The sequence below is a fragment of the Epinephelus lanceolatus genome, chromosome 1 (assembly GCF_041903045.1).
Source record: "Epinephelus lanceolatus isolate andai-2023 chromosome 1, ASM4190304v1, whole genome shotgun sequence".
In the NCBI taxonomy this organism is placed as follows: Eukaryota; Metazoa; Chordata; class Actinopteri; order Perciformes; family Serranidae; genus Epinephelus; species Epinephelus lanceolatus.
The window spans coordinates 22,859,889-22,880,272 of NC_135734.1; the positions used below are offsets into that span (position 1 = coordinate 22,859,889).

At 40.0% G+C, this 20,384-nt stretch overlaps 1 protein-coding gene across 1 annotated transcript; it reads left to right on the top strand.

Annotated features, from left to right (window-relative positions):
* Positions 1–84: 84 nt before the first annotated feature.
* On the top strand, positions 85–16,282 carry taf4a (TAF4A RNA polymerase II, TATA box binding protein (TBP)-associated factor). The gene is made up of 15 exons (XM_033626959.2): positions 85–1,119; positions 1,269–1,402; positions 1,751–1,870; positions 2,568–2,657; positions 2,823–2,945; positions 3,888–3,977; positions 4,106–4,318; positions 4,491–4,632; positions 4,723–4,825; positions 5,055–5,224; positions 5,317–5,447; positions 5,601–5,729; positions 6,694–6,750; positions 6,852–6,974; positions 14,942–16,282. Exons 1-15 carry the CDS (start codon positions 336–338, stop codon positions 15,104–15,106), a joined length of 2,574 nt encoding a protein of 857 aa, XP_033482850.1. The 5' UTR covers positions 85–335; the 3' UTR covers positions 15,107–16,282.
* The last annotated feature ends 4,102 nt before the right edge of the window (positions 16,283–20,384 follow it).

Genomic DNA, 20,384 nt, shown 5'->3' on the forward strand with positions numbered 1-20,384 from the left:
TCACAACTGTCGTCCTTGTGTCACAACAACCACTGGGGTAGGCAAGAGGCAGCCGGTAATTACATGGCTATAGTTCCGGGACAAGGGGGTAGCGCGAGCTAATGTCCAGCTGGGACTTGGTCAAGACGATTGCCAAAGCAGGTACGCTGTAACTACTAATGTTGTTTTCCTCTTTGTCTCTCCGAGTATACACGAAAAGCAAGCGCCGGAGCTGACAGAGAGAAACAGTAGACGTGACAGAGTCTTGTCCCATCACATTTAAGATTGTTTGTGCTCCTTCTAAACAAGTTGAAGTGCAGGGGGTCTCATCATAGCGAGGTCCCCATGGTTCAGCTATGGATGCATCGACGGCCAGCACGGACTCAACCACGGGACACGACCCTGGCAAAACACTTGCTGGTAGTGATGGTGCAACTTCTGTCCCCAATCACCAGGGGAAAGTAGGCTCATACTCGGTGCAGACTTTCAATGGGAGCCAAACTATGAACTCTCACAATTCAGGAAGCGCTGCCCCTCTCGGGGGGGCGGCAGTGACAAGTGGCACTGGTAACAGCAGCAGCACTGCGATAACTGTCACAGCTGTCAACAGTGGACCAGTGATGTCTAAAGGGCTGGCGAGTGCAATAATGCACCCCTCGTCTAACAGTGTAATTCAGACGCCTCTCATGAACTCACAGAGTGTTGTCGCTTCAGCTCCGTCAGTGAGCCAGGCTGCAGGACCCACTGTGACACTCGTCAGGCCGCCTATGCAAACCGCGGGGTCGGGTGCAACTTTGAATGGGAACAATAATGTGAGCCATGCAGTGGTTGCCAATACAACAGGTCACACAGGTATCGGCATACAAACCCCGCTTGTAAACAACAGCCAGCCGTCCAACTCGGTGTCTGTCAGCGCAGGGTCGCACATAATCAAGGCAGAGCCACCCACAACAATAATACAGTCAGCACCGCAGCCGGCTGTCACTCCTGGCGCCGTCAGCGCTCCCCGGATTCCGTCGACGGTAGCTGGCGGTCCAGGCGGGATCCGAGCCCTGACGCCTCAGATGCTGGCCCCAAGGCTCCCACAGACCTCTCCAGGACAGCCCAGTATAGGCCTACATAACATCCAGCTTCCCCCCGGTGAGTGAACCCAGAACTTTTTACTCATCAGTGATAGTAAAAATATACCCTGAATGATTATTCTTATTGAATATTATCCTCGTAGACCCACTTTGAGCAGTGCACCAGATTCCCTAAATAACACTAAACTGTTATGATGTATGGTTCAGGGATGGTGCTTGTGCGCAGTGAGAGTGGACAGCTGTTGATGATTCCTCAGCAAGCTCTGGCCCAGATGCAGGCCCAGGCACAGGGAGGCATGGCGCCTCGGGCTGCTGCGCCAACAAGCGTGCCTCCTGGCCAGGTAAGATCACACATTCTGCCTAGGAAGAGCTTTATATATACATATATACATATATGTCTCACTTTAGTGTCAAGGTTGGTATTAAAGCTCATGTTCAGCTTCCTGCATACAGCTCAGGGAAACACCTGTTGAGCACAATATTAGTCAATTTGTAGTCAATCTGTGTAGGTGTATGGAAAGTAGTGTGCTAGTACATTAATTTGTTGCATTATTAGTCTCCACTTGTGATAAATTATAAATACATACATACAGCTTTTCCTTGGTGTATTTAGATGTAATCAGTAAATGTTTTCTAGTTTTATAAAACTGGGTTTTGCACATCGTGTCATGCTTTGTGCCTTGTCTCAGGCTCCTGGAAACACCATCATCAGCAGACAAGTGGCGCCCAGCACCATCATCCGTCAAGGCTGTCCAGCTCCAACGTCACTCACGGCAACCACCACTCTTCACAGACCTCCCATCCTTCAGGTAACCCCGTCTGTGGGTGTCAAATAATTTCTTCATATGTTCATTCTGCTTGTTGCACATTGTTTTGTGTCCATTACTCACGCAAGCTGCAAACTGAGGATGGTACAAAATGCCTCATTCAGCGTTTGATATTGTGTTATAGTGCACCATAATGTTACTGGCTTGTGTGTGGATGTGACACTAGAGGGATCTTATGAGTGTATTTTTCCTCCATGAAAATGATGCAAACTCTCATTCTCTAGAAGATGTGATGTTTTATAGTGTGAACACATGTCTCCATCGTCTGGGTTTATTGGTAATCCTGAACCTTGTTTCCTGGATTTACTATAGTAGAGTTGACTAGACTTGAAGGAATTATACTTATTTATGAGGAGTTTTATGTGTGTTACACGTCAGCAGATTTGCCAGTTACAAATAAAACAACCACAAAATGATTGCACCACGGGAGTGCTTACTTCTTTCCTGATGTCGTAAAACCAATACATTGTAGTTATTTTCTTTTGAGGAAGAGCATCCAACTGAAATCTAGCGCAGCAGAAGCGCACCTGTTTCCTTTATGAACCTGAAGTTTGATGCCCTTGATAAACTTTGAAGCAACTCTAAAACCCACACTCTGTTTTGATGACTTGAAAAGTGGGTTCTGAAACATTTGATCAACCTAAACAGCATATTATGATGGTGATGTCTGTCTTCCCAGGGCTCAGTTGGGGCTGCAGTACCAGGAATTACCCCCAGGACTGTCAGCCAAACAGCTGGGACCACAGTTGCCTCAGTAACAGTGAGCAAAGTGAGTTGTATTAAGCTCAAGGGATCAGATAGAGCTGGGTGTCTGCATGTGCTGAAGACAATTACAGTATAATAAAGGAAGGAAAAGCATGCTGCGATGTATAACGTGGTTATCCACAAGTGAGACTTTAATTTGTTCATAATCTGAATGTTTTGTTTTTTGCAGGAGACGATGGAGAATGTGAAGAAATGTAAGAACTTCCTGTCTACATTGATCAAGCTGGCATCCACTGGGAAGCAATCAACAGAGACTGCAGCCAGTGTGAGAGAGCTGGTCAAGGACCTGCTGGTGAGTGAGCTGTACATACAGGAGACACACAGAAACCTCTCAGCTGCCATATTTTGTTTGTCATTTGACAAGGATATGGACAAATGAAAACTCTAGAATATAGTCATTTATTTAAAAGTAAAAAAAAAAAAAAAAAAATCCAGCTGTCCTTTTAAAGGTCCAGTGTGAAGGATTTAGGGGGATATATTTGCAGAAACGGGATATAATAAGTGTGTTTTCTTCAGTGTATACTCACTGAGAAATAACAGTGGTTGTGTTTTCATTACCTTAGAATGAGCTGTTTATGTCTACATAGGGAGCGGGTCCTCATCTATAGTGCCCACCATGTTGCACCATCATGTTTCTGCAGTAACCCTGAACAGACAAACCAAACACTGGCTCTAGATTTGTGGCCAATATAGTTAGCATCCCCTCTGCAACAAGAGTGTTGAAGAGACACTGATATATAACGTGAAACTACTTTATTCAGTGTCCTACCAGTTTAAATAACAAGGTCCATTTGTTTTGGTGAGGAAAAGATCTCTGCAGATAACTCCCAAACTTTTGAATCTAAAATTATTAGAGGAAAAAAGTAAGCACATGTTAGCAGGTGCCTGTCAAGATGCTGAGCAGCATTGGAGAAACACAGCCTTGTAATGTGAAACTGCTCTAGTCAGTGTTCTTACTGGTTTTAATCAGCTGGTCAGTTTGTTTTGTAGAGGAAGAGACCTCTGCAGATAATTTGGCTCACTGTAAAAACAATGAACAATAAGAAATTCTAATGAGGAGAAGTTGCAGCTGGTTTTAGTCCGCAGTCCTCACTGCCAGATACCACTAAAGCCCCCTAAATCTTACACTCTGCACCTTTAAGAGTAGAAAACCTTCAGCCAAGAGAAGCATCATCTGTACCTGCTAATGTGACAGCTCTCACTCTGAGCTCTTTATGCCTGTATATTGTACTAGGAGGGCAGACTGGAAGCTGAGGAATTCACCAGCAGATTGTACAAAGAGCTCAACTCTTCACCCCAACCTTACCTTGTGCCTTTCCTCAAGGTAAAAAAGATGACATTCTCTTGTTATTGTCACTGATATATTTTCTCAGACCATAGGAAACCATCGCCAAATGAATGTCATCTTTGAGTGCATTTCTGTAATATATATTGCCTGTTTATCGCCTGTAGAGAAGCCTCCCAGCCTTGAGGCAGCTCACTCCAGACTCAGCAGCCTTCATCCAGCAGAGTCAGCTCTCCCAGACATCCTCAGGTCCAGTCCCCTCCACCTCACCCATCCCCACCACAGTGGTCCTGGGCAGCCCAGCGCCCCGCCTCACTGCCCCAGTCTGCAGGCCCCAGCTCCAGCCAGGCATTAGCAAACCAGGACAGACCCCCTCACTGGTAAACTGGCTAATGCATTCTCAGATATCAGCTCAACTAAAATCTATAACTTTGAGAGCCATTTATATAAAATATGATGCATCTCAAACATTTCCTTTCCCTCAAATTGCACATTGAAGCATACATGTCACCGCGGTAATAATGATCTGCATTTGGAACTTCACCCTTTAAGGTTATCCAGCCTCAGCAGCAGAGAGCGATGCTGAGACCTCAGGTAGCCTTACCGACGACCCCCATGGTGACTCTCAGGAATCAGGCCCCTGGTCGCATCATGCTGGGACAGCAGCAGGTCCAGCTGAAAGAGCTGCAACCAGGTAAGGATGTCAGTGTATAAACACCACTGTCTGTGCATTTTTATGTGGGTGACCTGCAGTATTTATTGTGATTTTGTGTGTCTCTGCCAGTTCCTGTGAGGCCGGAGGTGCCAGTGGTTTCTAAACAAGTCTCTGCTGCAGCCCTGACTCTGGCTCAGAAGAACAAGCTGAAAGAGGCTGGTGGTACTTTCAAGTAAGAACGATGACAGAATTCAGATCAGTTTTAATCACACAGGTTTCAGCATTAGCATCACCTGGAGGTGGAGCATTTAATTTTGGTACATTTTCACCGCCCTCAGCAAAAAAACCTTGTGTTCATACCATTTATATTTTAAAAATGCTATGTGGCTGGAGAAATAAGTGGCAGTTCATAGTGATTTAGCAGAGTTTCAGTGCTATTCTTGCCACACCTCTGTCTACAGAGATGATGACGACATCAACGATGTGGCCTCCATGGCTGGAGTGAACCTATCAGAGGAAAGCGCTAATATCCTAGCAACCAACTCTGGACTAGTGGGAGCGGTGACACATTCCTGCAAGGACGAGGCTTTTCTCTCCTGTGCTGTTCTACAGAGGAGAATGCAGGAGATAGGTGAGATACTTACAACGTTGCTGACAATACAGCATCCATCCATCTGCCCCCTAAAGCCCCAACGTTCTTTTTTTTTTTTTTCTTTTTTTCAGGTAGGAGGCACGGTGTGACAGACCTGGGTGCGGAGGTGGTGAACTTTGTCTCCCACGCTACTCAGCAGCGGCTCCAGAACCTGCTGGAGAAGGTTTCCCAAGTGGCCCAGCAGAGAAACACCAATTTCAAGGTTTGTTTGCAGCGTCATTATAGAGAGACTCATACTAGTGTAAATGTCAGATACATCTTACGGCATTTTGATTTCATATACAGTATGCACTAATTTCTCTGTAATCCTTTCCTTTTTTTCCTGGGATTACATTGTGATACTGTTGTGTCTTAGCACGAGGATGACAATTATGAGCAGAGCAGTGATGTTCGTGCTCAGCTCAAGTTCTTTGAGCAGCTGGACCAGCTAGAGAAACAACGGAAGGAGGAACAGGAGAGAGAGATCCTCCTAAAGGCAGCTAAGGTACAGCATCACTGACAGACTCCACAATAATATGTCCATAGGTTATCTATGAAATTCATTTACACAAGTGATTATTGTAGTTAAAGGTAATGGAATAACTTTGTGGTAAGTAGCGTCCGTGGATTCAGATACATGCTCTTAAATAGAGCATAAATAAATTGCCTTTTAATAGACTGAGAGGTTTTGGTGTTTTCACTGATAAATGCATTCTGTAATATATACCTAGATGAAATACTCTTTGTGAGATTGAAACAACATCTTATGTAACCATCAAAACATGCATTCTTGCCGTGGCTTATTACATTCAGCAGGCATGCCATCGAAGATCCTCTAGATTTAAACGGACTTTCAGCAGTTTCAAACATCCAGTTTCATTATTTCAAGGCCATACTGTGACAGCAGTTTTTTATGTTTAGATGAAATCAGCCCATCTATTAATAAAAGCAGGTGTGTTACAAATGCTGGTTTGTTTGGGCTTCATTTAGTGTTATAGTATCTCGCAGATATTGTCTTCTCCAGAGGCACATTAATATTCTAGAAAGTTTGACAAAAGGTCGCTTGCGATTGATTTTGACTCAACCTCTGGATGCCTGTTAGAATGTAACTGGAACAGTTTCTAACAAATGTACTTTGTGATATATTAAATGGCACTGGGGATGATATGTATGGTATGTGACATTACAAATTCATATGTAAGTGTTTTTTATTTAATTATAGTGCAATATAAAATGATGTAGCTCTAAATGTTAAAGTTGATGGATAAGGGCCATTCAGGGTCTTAAACAAACAAGTAGTTGATATAGCATGCACTTTTCAAACTCAGAAACTTTTCTATGGCAGATATTCATGCAGAATGCGCAAACATAGCCAAATTACACTGCATCTCTAGTCCAACACACCCTGGGCTTTGGTCTTTCTCCTGCCAGCATCAGTTATTAATGTGTCTTGCTTTTTGGCCTTTCAGTCTCGAGCCCGGCAAGAGGACCCAGAGCAGTTGCGTCTGAAACAGAAGGCAAAAGAGGTAGGATTGGAGAAGGAGGGCGGTCAACTCGTGTCTGTCTCTGTATGTTTAAGCACTCCCTGTATGCTTGATTTTCATGTTGGAATGTGTGCGTTGTCCAGATGCAGCAGCAGGAGCTGGCTCAGATGAGACAGAGGGAGGCCAACCTGACGGCTCTGGCAGCCATCGGCCCCAGGAAGAAGAGGAAGATTCTGGACTCTCCATCCTCCTCTGCTGCAGCTGAGGTAACACCGATCACAGTACATTCCCCATATAGTGTTTATCCTGGGCCAGCTAAGCCTGTCACAAAGTCACCATAAATCAGGGGTGTCAAACTCATTTTAGTTCATGGGCCACATACAGAGACAAATCATCCAACAAAACAAAACACCAAAGTTAAAATGCCAGTGACAGCAATGTTAACTTCAGGGTACAGTTAAAATGCTGCTTTCTTTGTCAGTGTAAAACACTGATTACAGGAAAAGCTAATGTTAGTGCTAGCAGTCAGGTCTTTACTCCAGTGACTGTATCCACCAGACAAAGTTAATTTAGTGACGAGCTTTCACTGACAGCCTGCACCACCCTGACAGAAAGCTGCTGTCAGTCGTCTGTGCTCTTCACATACCTGGAGAAAATAATATAATGAAGCTGCCCATTAGTTCTGGCTCATGAACTCACGCACATTGTTGGCTGACTCTTGTAATTACAGATCACATTTAAACAAGTTACCAGTCACATTCATTTAATACAACGAGACAGCCTTCATAATATGACAAACCTTTACTCACCGTGCTGCAGCTGCTGGTTATGCTCAGTCCTACCTGCTACATATCACTGGTTTCGTTAATTGATTTCTCCTTTGACCACAAATCTCTGCCTGTTCTAGATTTTGATCGCCTTGGTGAACATTGTTTTCTTTATCTCTACACGTGTCAGGTTCTGCTCTGTTAAGTGTTTAGGGGTTTCTTTCTCTCCACGTTGAATCTTGCACTGTTGTTTGGATTCCCTGGGGAGCTCCACAAGAGCAGCACCTGCTCTGTGAAATGAGCATCCAACCATTTGCTCAGATAAATGGCCCTGTGTTCTTTAATTGTCGCTGACAGGAATTGGCATATGAAAAACAAATGTTCAGGAAACAATGAGCAACATCTTTTCTCTTTATTTACTTACTTTGACAAAGGTTGCAGTAATTTGAAGATGGTGTTTATTCGTTAACCTTCCCTGTCTCCCAGTGACAATGCTGCTTTTGTGCGGCTTTTCTGCATTTATAATGGTTATTGAAAAACAGGAAAAACCGATGTCGCAGAGTTGTATTGTCTGTTACGTACAATGCAAATTGCTATAGCAGTGAATGATAAGTGGGATAGTTGTTACCAAATTAAACAAACACCATTGGAAAAGACACTTTAACAAATATTGTTATATTTTTCTATAAGCAACAGAGGCCATGGCTGAGGGCTTCCTAAATAATCAACATCGCATTGCTGGCAAAACCACCACCTTATGTCTGTGGTCACACAAACAGATTTGCGTCAAACACTAGCCACTCTCATAACTTACTCTCGTTGAGGAAAAAAAAGTTCTAATGACTTTAATGAAGATAACAGTTCATTTGCTAACATGCATTCAGCCATTACATTTCTTTTGTCACACTGTCAGTGCTGTTCAGGGTTGTGGGGTTTATCTACTTAAGCCGTTTATCCATTACTCTTAGCTAACCATTTTAGACATTTGTCCATTATACCTAGTTAACTATCTTTGCTAACTATTTCAGCAATTTATCTGTTTCTTTTAGCTATGTCCTTTACGCTTAGTGAGCTATCTTAGCTAAAGTTAACAATTTTAACCATTTATCCATGACTTTTAGCTTTTTGTTTCAGCCATTATTCCATTAATTTTATCTTAGTCAAGTATCTATAGCTCTTAGCTAACAATATCAGCCATTTACTCACCCATAACTTTTAGTTCTTTATTTCTATCATTTATCCATTACGTTGCTATTTCATCCATTTGTCCAAGCTATTTTTCACCACTGATCCATTACTCTTTGCTATTTCAGCCATTCATTCATTACTTTTAGCTATTTCAGCCATTCATTCATTACTTTTAGCTAACTATTTCAGCCATTCATTCATTACTTTTAGCTTACTATTTCAGCCATTCATTCATTACTTTTAGCTAACTATTTCAGCCATTCATTCATTACTTTTAGCTTACTATTTCAGCCATTCATTCATTACTTTTAGCTTACTACTTCAGCCATTCATTCATTACTTTTAGCTAACTATTTCAGCTATTCATTCATTACTTTTAGCTTACTATTTCAGCCTTTCATTCATTACTTTTAGCTAACCATTTCAGCCATTCATTCATTACTTTTAGCTAACTATTTCAGCCATTCCTTCATTACCTTTAACTTACTATTTCAGCCATTCCTTCATTACCTTTAACTTACTATTTCAGCCATTCATTCATTACTTTTAACTTACTATTTCAGCCATTCATTCATTACTTTTAGCTTACTATTTCAGCCATTCATTCATTACTTTTAGCTAACTATTTCAGCCATTCATTCATTACTTTTAGCTTACTATTTCAGCCATTCATTCATTACTTTTAGCTAATTATTTCAGCCATTCATTCATTACTTTTAGCTATTTCAGCCATTCATTCATTACTTTTAGCTAACTATTTCAGCCATTCATTCATTACTTTTAGCTTACTATTTCAGCCATTCATTCATTACTTTTAGCTAACTATTTCAGCCTTTCATTCATTACTTTTAGCTAACTATTTCAGCCATTCATTCATTACTTTTAGCTTACTACTTCAGCCATTCATTCATTACTTTTAGCTAACTATTTCAGCTATTCATTCATTACTTTTAGCTTACTATTTCAGCCTTTCATTCATTACTTTTAGCTAACCATTTCAGCCATTCATTCATTACTTTTAGCTAACTATTTCAGCCATTCCTTCATTACCTTTAACTTACTATTTCAGCCATTCATTCATTACTTTTAACTTACTATTTCAGCCATTCATTCATTACTTTTAGCTTACTATTTCAGCCATTCATTCATTACTTTTAGCTAACTATTTCAGCCATTCATTCATTACTTTTAGCTTACTATTTCAGCCATTCATTAATTACTTTTAGCTAACTATTTCAGACATTCATTCATTACTTTTAGCTAACTATTTCAGCCATTCATTCATTACTTTTAGGTTACTATTTCAGCCATTCATTCATTACTTTTAGCTTACTACTTCAGCCATTCATTCATTACTTTTAGCTAACTATTTCAGCTATTCATTCACTACTTTTAGCTTACTATTTCAGCCTTTCATTCATTACTTTTAGCTAACCATTTCAGCCATTCCTTCATTACCTTTAACTTACTATTTCAGCCATTCATTCATTACTTTTAACTTACTATTTCAGCCATTCATTCATTACTTTTAGCTTACTATTTCAGCCATTCATTCATTACTTTTAGCTAACTATTTCAGCCATTCATTCATTACTTTTAACTTACTATTTCAGCCATTCATTCATTACTTTTAGCTAACTATTTCAGCCATTCATTCATTACTTTTAGCTAATTATTTCATTCATTCATTCATTACTTTTAGCTATTTCAGCCATTCATTCATTACTTTTAGCTAACTATTTCAGCCATTCATTCATTACTTTTAGCTTACTATTTCAGCCATTCATTAATTACTTTTAGCTAACTATTTCAGCCATTCATTAATTACTTTTAGCTAACTATTTCAGCCATTCATTCATTACTTTTAGCTTACTACTTCAGCCATTCATTCATTACTTTTAGCTAACTATTTCAGCTATTCATTCATTACTTTTAGCTTACTATTTCAGCCTTTCATTCATTACTTTTAGCTAACCATTTCAGCCATTCATTCATTACTTTTAGCTAACTATTTCAGCCATTCCTTCATTACCTTTAACTTACTATTTCAGCCATTCATTCATTACTTTTAACTTACTATTTCAGCCATTCATTCATTACTTTTAGCTTACTATTTCAGCCATTCATTCATTACTTTTAGCTAACTATTTCAGCCATTCATTCATTACTTTTAACTTACTATTTCAGCCATTCATTCATTACTTTTAGCTAACTATTTCAGCCATTCATTCATTACTTTTAGCTAACTATTTCAGCCATTCATTCATTACTTTTAGCTAACTATTTCAGCCATTCATTCATTACTTTTAACTTACTATTTCAGCCATTCATTCATTACTTTTAGCTTATTTTAGCCATTCATTCATTACTTTTAGCTAACTATTTCAGCCATTCATTCATTACTTTTAACTATTTCAGCCATTCATTCATTACTTTTAGCTTATTTCAGCCATTCATTCATTACTTTTAGCTAACTATTTCAGCCATTCATTCATTACTTTTAACGTACTATTTCAGCCATTCATTCATTACTTTTAGCTAACTATTTCAGCCATTCATTCATTACTTTTAGCTTACTATTTCAGCCATTCATTCATTACTTTTAGCTTATTTCAGCCATTCATTCATTACTTTTAGCTAACTATTTCAGCCATTCATTCATTACTTTTAACGTACTATTTCAGCCATTCATTCATTACTTTTAGCTAACTATTTCAGCCATTCATTCATTACTTTTAGCTTACTATTTCAGCCATTCATTCATTACTTTTAGCTTATTTCAGCCATTCATTCATTACTTTTAGCTAACTATTTCAGCCATTCATTCATTACTTTTAGCTTACTATTTCAGCCATTCATTCATTACTTTTAGCTTATTTCAGCCATTCATTCATTACTTTTAGCTAACTATTTCAGCCATTCATTCATTACTTTTAACGTACTATTTCAGCCATTCATTCATTACTTTTAGCTAACTATTTCAGCCATTCATTCATTACTTTTAGCTTACTATTTCAGCCATTCATTCATTACTTTTAGCTAACTATTTCAGCCATTCATTCATTACTTTTAGCTAACTATTTCAGCCATTCATTCATTACTTTTAGCTTATTTCAGCCATTCATTCATTACTTTTAGCTAACTATTTCAGCCATTCATTCATTACTTTTAACGTACTATTTCAGCCATTCATTCATTACTTTTAGCTAACTATTTCAGCCATTCATTCATTACTTTTAGCTTACTATTTCAGCCATTCATTCATTACTTTTAGCTTATTTCAGCCATTCATTCATTCATTACTTTTAGCTAACTATTTCAGCCATTCATTCATTACTTTTAACGTACTATTTCAGCCATTCATTCATTACTTTTAGCTAACTATTTCAGCCATTCATTCATTACTTTTAGCTTACTATTTCAGCCATTCATTCATTACTTTTAGCTTATTTCAGCCATTCATTCATTACTTTTAGCTAACTATTTCAGCCATTCATTCATTACTTTTAGCTTACTATTTCAGCCATTCATTCATTACTTTTAGCTTATTTCAGCCATTCATTCATTACTTTTAGCTAACTATTTCAGCCATTCATTCATTACTTTTAACGTACTATTTCAGCCATTCATTCATTACTTTTAGCTAACTATTTCAGCCATTCATTCATTACTTTTAGCTTACTATTTCAGCCATTCATTCATTACTTTTAGCTTACTATTTCAGCCATTCATTCATTACTTTTAGCTAACTATTTCAGCCATTCATTCATTACTTTTAGCTAACTATTTCAGCCATTCATTCATTACTTTTAGCTTATTTCAGCCATTCATTCATTACTTTTAGCTAACTATTTCAGCCATTCATTCATTACTTTTAACGTACTATTTCAGCCATTCATTCATTACTTTTAGCTAACTATTTCAGCCATTCATTCATTACTTTTAGCTTACTATTTCAGCCATTCATTCATTACTTTTAGCTTATTTCAGCCATTCATTCATTACTTTTAGCTTACTATTTCAGCCATTCATTCATTACTTTTAACGTACTATTTCAGCCATTCATTCATTACTTTTAGCTAACTATTTCAGCCATTCATTCATTACTTTTAGCTTACTATTTCAGCCATTCATTCATTACTTTTAGCTTATTTCAGCCATTCATTCATTACTTTTAGCTAACTATTTCAGCCATTCATTCATTACTTTTAGCTTACTATTTCAGCCATTCATTCATTACTTTTAGCTTATTTCAGCCATTCATTCATTACTTTTAGCTTAATATTTCAGCCATTCATTATTTTTTTTGTTTCAATATTTTATTGGTTTTATGTTGTGTTGTTAAGTTACCAAAATCCAACATCTTCCAAACACAGGGTGATTAGACGTCCCTGTTTTCCAGGACAGTCCCTGTTTTGGTGGCTTGTCCCCAGCTGGAGCTGTCCCCTGAAATGTCCCCGTTTCTAGCTGCAGGGCTGCCAACTCTCAACACACTGACTCTAAGATTCATGTAATTAACACTTGTCACATGTTGCACGCCAGGTGTCCATTTTCTCACAGAGAGAAAAACAAATTTCTAACTAATAATTAGGCCAAACTGCACGTGCCTATAAATGTTTAGAAACAGTAGGGACTGATTACCACTCTCACTTTGTGGTGTTTTATCCAACAAGTTGTTAATCATGCATTTTGTTAGATATCCATCCAGTCAGTCCTCACAATCAGCAGCTACCAGTAGTTTCTCCATACAGAGCGTTTGTTTTTATCTCTTTGCCTCCACAAGTCAATGGTTAGTTGCTTCTCTGTGTGCACATGAGGACACTGCGGGTTTGTGAACCCAGCAGTCTGGCCAGATCTTAGTCTGGTGCGCCCTGCCAAACAGGTGCCATCACACTTTCGGTAGTTTGCACTTGTGGCGCTGGTAAACCTGGGCTGCACTTGGGCATGAAAGAACATCCCTGAGGGAGTTAAAAGCAGAGCGAGAACTTTTTAAGTGATTGACAATTTTCAGTGGAGCTGTGTGAAAAGTTTTTAATGTGTCAGTCACCAACACACTGGTTGATATGTGGAAGAAAGTGTGTAAACTAAATAATCAAAATGACACGTTTGATGTATGTTTAATGTTTAATTTGCCCAGCTGGCATTAATACCTTAACCACTGTTTGAAAAAGCATGTTGTAAAATGAAGCTATTGTTAGTGTCAAAACACTTAACTTAGCTGACTGAAGGATGTTTTCAAGTTTTCGTACTTTTAAGTGAACTCATGGTGATTGATCAGCATCATTTAGGCTATGATTTCTGGAGACTGGCGAGTATGCTGACTGATTATTGTCATTGCACAATACAGGATTGCATAATGAAATGTGGTTGTAGCCTCCTCCACACTCCACACAGAAGAAGTATAAAAAGATGATCAGGATATGTAAATTAGAATACAATATAAACAATAAAACAGGCAATAAAATAGAACAAAAGCACTGTCGCCTCACAGCAAGAGGGTTCCTGGTTCAATCCCGGGTGTGGGAGTCCTTCTGTGCGGAGTTTGCATGTTCTCCCCGTGTCAGTGTGGGGTTTTCTCCGGGTACTCTGGCTTCTATCCGTAGGTGTGAATGTGAGTGTGAATGGTTGTCTGTCTCTATGTGTCAGCCCTGTGATAGTCTGGTGACCTGTCCTGGGTGTATGCCGCCTCTCGCCCAATGTAAGCTGGGATAGGCTCCAGCCCCCCTGCGACCCTCAAGAGGATAAGGGGTTAGAAAATGGATAGATGGATGGATGGATAGTTGTAACGTATGGAGAACAAAACCCCATGTTAACGCCCACACACCCTGAGATTCTAAAATCATTAGACATTTAAAAAATTGGCAAAACGATTTTCATGCCAACCAAAATTTAACGTCTTACTGACATCCATTGCCAGCTGGGAACTCCCCTAGCAGCTGCACAAGTAGAGCCCTGGGGTTCAAGTGCTCCTGGTTGGGAATCACTGACCTAAACTGCATGTCTTTGGAGGGTGGGGGGAATCTGTAGCAACCCATGCAGGAGAACATGCAAACTCTGCACAGGAGGGCCCCAGCCAGACGGTGCCTTCAAACAGTGCGCACACTCAGCCACTCTGCTGCTCCTTATTGGTCAACATTATTAATTTTAATGTGAAAATATGAAAGATATGTGAGTAAAGGTGCATGCAAATTATTCTTTGGGTCTTCTGATCAGACTACACAAATTACAGATACCACAAGCCCCCCTCTAAACCTCTCTCTGTCCCTCCCATCTTGCAGGGATCAGGAACAGGTTCCTCTCTGTCTGGTGGGGCTGGCTCATCAGGATCCAGACCGACACGGCAGCGCATCACACGCGTCAATCTCAGGGACCTGCTCTTCTGTTTGGAGAACGAGAGATCTACCAGTCACTCCCATTTCCTCTACAAGGGCTTTCTCAAATAGGCTTGATGTCAGAGAGGAGAGGAGGGAAACGTATGTGGAGAGACCAACGGCTCCCACCGCACGGAGAGCATAAGAGACTCTCATAAATGAAGAGGAGGAGCGCAGCGACTTGGCACATTTCAAGGCTTTTCAGATATACCTGATAAGCTGAGTACAGTAGTAGCCATATTGGATGGCCTCTCTACCTCTCTCCTCAAATAATGCCTATTTTGTTTCATAGCAGTCATGGACTAATGCGACTATCTACCCTGTACAACTTTTCAAGAAAGTGCAAAAACTGATTACATGTGTTCTGAGGAAAGGTTTATGTTTGAACTAATGACTTATTGTACAATTATGCACTGTCACACAGTACAGTTTATTTTCATATTATTTGTATATGCATTAGGCATTAAAGCAATGGAAATCAGCGCATTTGATTTAATAGACCACCAACTAATTTTATTGAAGAATTTTATTTTTGATTTAACTGAATTAGTTTGAACTCCAAACTGTGTAACCTACTGAGTTGCCTTCCTAACTATGAATAAGCCATATAGCCATCCCGAAGCAATTAACCCTGCTGTAACTCATGAAGCAGTAGTTCGCTCTGTATCTGTCATCTCCATTACTTGATTCTTTTTTTTTTCTGCATATTTATTTACTAAACGCAAGCTTAAATTAATGTTTAGTTATTTATTTAATTTCATGTGACACCTCAGTGGTTTCATGTAGCTTAAATTCAAAACAACAAGCATTTACCTGCATAGGATATGTTTAAAATCAGTTTTGGGTGTGTAGATTTCAGTGTGTGAAGAGAGGTTTCTTTTGTTGTTGTTGTTGTTTTTTAATCTTTTAAATTGTTCTTTTAAAATTAGTTTGACATTTGTTGATTTCTAAAACTTAAATAGGCTTCCGAAGGCTTTTAACCCGTATTGCTATACCAAACATACATCTACCTGAAAGTGATTTCTATTTTTGTAGCTGCCCACCAACACGCATTTTTACTCTTTCAATAGCGACTGACAGTGTCCTCCGACTTAAGAAAGTGGAGTTTCTTCCTGTATATTTGTAAATGTTACACCTAAAGTTTTACACATGGTTTTGTATAGAATTGAGAATTTACCCATACAGCATAAAGAAAAACACATTTTCTCTATTAAAAAAAAGTTTGAATAAATAATGATTTTACAGTAACTGCTTTGGTTTAGTATTGTCTTGGTGTTATATTGCATCGCACTAGAGGGCAGCATTGCATTATGATTACATCTGGCTGAGTGCTGCATGCGGAACTGAGGATATTGGGGCTTTGTACATGAATGAGTTGAATGCCTTTAATTCCTTCTTACTCTACCTGTTCACAGATAATTCCACTTAATCCTCTAACATCTGTAAAGCCACATGTAGTACACACTGTGTGTCCCCTGGGTATCTACTGAGCACAACTCCCATGAGCAGAACACACAGCTCTCAGCCTAGAATAAAATCACACACACACAGTCTGCTACCAGTCTGTGCTGCTCTTTGTTGGGCTGTCTTGTTTGAGTCCGTCTCCATTATCAGCCCAACACACGGGTGCATTGGCAACAGCTGCAACATCAGCTGCGAACATTCACCACAACCATGGGCTGGAAATAATTAGGCCATTCTGCCACTGGGACAGTTGCCTGATGGTACAATGATTGGGAGCAGCTTTCGTATCTGCGTTGACCAAAGAGGAACAATAAGTGTATATTTGGAACCATCAGTGGTGATGAGCTACAATTTCATTTTCCATAATGAAAGTACATCTGGGAGCCACTAGGTGGCAATTTCACCACATTACAGGATTCATCTGCAGCTAACATGAACTGAAACAGCAGGTTCTTCTAAAACCTTGTTACATTTGGTCGAGTTCAGTGTTCACATGTTCATGTTTCGCTCTGCTGGACACGCTTAACACAGACTCCTAGTCCAACCTATCCGGCACTACCATTTAGCAAAACAGTTGGAGTAAAAGAGAGAGGGAAACAGTCTGGATTGTCAATAATATCACAGCATTATGCTGCTGTGAGAAGAGCTCGATAAAAGCCAGGCCTTCAGTCGTGGTGCTGGTGACTCAGGTAAGGCCTCGCCCCTTGTGCCTCGGCCCAATCCAATATTTTTCCTAGTAATCCTCCTTCCACTCCTCAACACTACTGCTCTTTCAGAGTTAAGTCCACATAAGCTCCCACTTGAGTGCCAGAGGCAGAGCAACAACAGGGATGGTGCGGTTGCCTAGCGACGTCTCAGTCACTGCACCTGAGGGTCTTGGGCAAACACCCTGAGCCTGCCAGAGGGAAGAGAAGAGAAGAGAAGTAACATCACTGCTTTCTTCCATGACATTTATTAAAGGGGACTGTTATTAATTTGTAACATTTGTTGTTGTCATTTTTGCTGTCACCCTGGGGTGACATTATATAATAAACCATACTCAAAGCAAGTTTATTTGTGTGTGTGTGCAGACACGCACATGCCATGACTGTTTGTCTATACATTGCTACGGGTAATTTTGTCTGATTCTGAGATGGGATTTGACTGCTCTGACGGCGCTTCTCAGCAGGGTGTTTCTCTCGTACTTTTATGATAAAATTCGTTGCTTGTTTACGCTCACAGAGGGGCTCAGTTTTAATGATGGTTGGAGGCCGATGAAACCTCCCCCAGCCCACATTACTCACACGAATCAGATGGATATGGAAATCTTTATTGAGGTGAAACCCCTATAGCAAGATGAATAAGAAGGTTGTGATACTTTTTCCATTGACATTACTTTGCAAACCAATGAATTAAAAAAACTCCATCCGTAATCCCACAGTATTCACGCTGAGAGACAAATGCAATACTAAAAGTCAGTTAATTAATTTTATCCTTTTCAACGCCTCCTTGCATATTGTTGATTAAGCTTTGAGCTTATGAATAAAACTCTCTCCAAGGAGGAACATGAGAATGTGATTTGGATGAACTGATGTGGCAAACTGTGTGATCCAGTCGCCGCTCTTTATCATCCATTAAGATGCACAAATCCACCAGCCTATAACCACTTTTATCCCGAACTGAAAGAGAATTATTTTCAGCCTTTCCAAAATAACCAGACCCTGAAATATTACATGCAAGAACAGTTCACTGGTTTACACCTCATCGCAAGTCCGTTTGCTGTGCGTCCCTGCCCTTGTTCCACCCAGGTAAATGCTGACTTTAGGACTCTTTTGTTATGGGGTCGACCGGGGCAGTCTGCTTTGGCCTGGAGATACTATAATAAGGCCAGTGTTTATGACTGCTCCTGAAATGGGTTTGTAAGCGCGGCTGAACCTGTGAGCTATTGACGCGGGGGTTAATAGCCTGTTGGCCTCTTTAATGGAGCTGAATCAGGTCAAGCAGCAGGCGTCGTCAGCCCACAGGAGAGGAACATCTCCATTTACAAAGTCACCTCCTATATGAGGTGGGACGGGACTCAAAATATGTTGAGCAGACACACCTGTGGTTCAGACAGAGAAATGTGTGACATGAACTGAGACACAAACTTTAACACACAGGAACAAACAAGCTAAGGTGTCAGACTTGACAGGACAGGCTGATGTAAAAGTCAGGCTTTTGCATTTTAACCCATTGATCTCACTGAGTTGATCTTGCTTTCATCATCAAACCTCTTCATCAACTTACTTTACTGAGTGTCAAGTATTAGTCTACTATTTTCACCATGTTAGTTTTGCGTGTTAGCATGCTAACATTTGCCAAGGGAGGCTCATGGAAATATTGGTTTTGCAGATATTTGGTAAACTTAAGTATTGAACAACATGGTTATGCCATCAAAGTGATTAATTAATATAGTTAGTTAATATATTTCTCAGGTAAGTGAAAACTATGACCTGCTGGTGCCCTCAGAGGAAAAGTCAGGGGATCATCTTTTGCCAAAAACACACAAAGCAGCGGTGAAGCGCAGCTGCCATGCCCTGTGGCTGCCATTCAAGCTCAATGAGCTATGGCTGTTTGATTCTGCAGCACAGTGCGGCCAAACTGAAAGCTGAAGATAGTTAAAGATAGTTTAACTTTTGTCGGCAAATTGCGTCCAGAGAATACCAGCAGCCAGTCCTGGGACTCCTGTGACACGTTGACTTATGTTACAAAAAATGTCTTCCTGCTTGAAACCCACAACACGCCTCCAGACCACAACAAAAAAATGTAACTATTGCTGTGAGCTGCGGCTTGGTGTGTCTTTGTTGTTAAGATTCATCCTCTGGGCACCATGAAAATCTGTACCAAACTTCATAAGAATATAGTTGCTAAGACATGACAGTAAAAAATAGTGTCAATCTCAAGGTGCAGGAGAAAAACGGGTATGCATGTACCTTTCTAAAATTCCATGGCAATCAATTTAACAGTTTTTGAGATGTTCCAGCCTGGACCAAAGCAGTGGACCGACAACATTGGCATCCATGGAGCCACCCTGATAGCATGGCTAAAAATGGTCAAACTCAGCCATATGATAAACCATGTTAAATAAAATGTCTACAGATTTTGATCCAGGAAAACAAAACAAAACAAAACAAAATGAAAAGCAATATACATGACCATTAGACATGACATTCACCTTCTCCTGATGCCCTTTGTAAGATTCAGAAAGGCAAAAAATATTACGTACAAAATGTGTTATGTGTTGAGTGGTAAATCCCCATGAAACATTACGACAATAATGGTCTTAAGATGGAGAAAGGAGTTTACATACATAAGAAACACATAAGAACAGAGTCAACACGCTGCATCTAGCCAGCTCACACTGGCATCATTTCTCCCCATCATGTTATTGTAATATCATCATTACATTTACAAGATAAATTCTGTGTGGTGGTCAATTATTTATTTATACTAATGAGTGTGCTGTACATCCATTATTCATGGTAAGCTTTGCTCTGTCGTCCTGGAGTGATGCTGACAGAGCGAAATGGAGGGGCAGATGGGAATGGAAGCTTGATTGTACCCCAAAGGACACCAGAGACTGACTTGGCTGTGAAGGAATCATCTCCACCACCATTTAGACATGTAGCCAGTGTCCCGGGGAAGGCACTTAACCTGTGGCTAAGGTGAAGAATTACATCCAGTTGATTAGAGCAGCCGCTCTGCTCGAGGACGCAGCTTGAATTTCCAGCTGCACTCTAGCATGTAATCACACAGAGAAGTCTGTCTCTGAAGAGCTGCTCAGCATCAGCGGCAGCACCACAGGTTTCATGTACTTGTGCTGAGGATGTCAACAAATAACACAAGAGCAACCCCACGATGCATCACT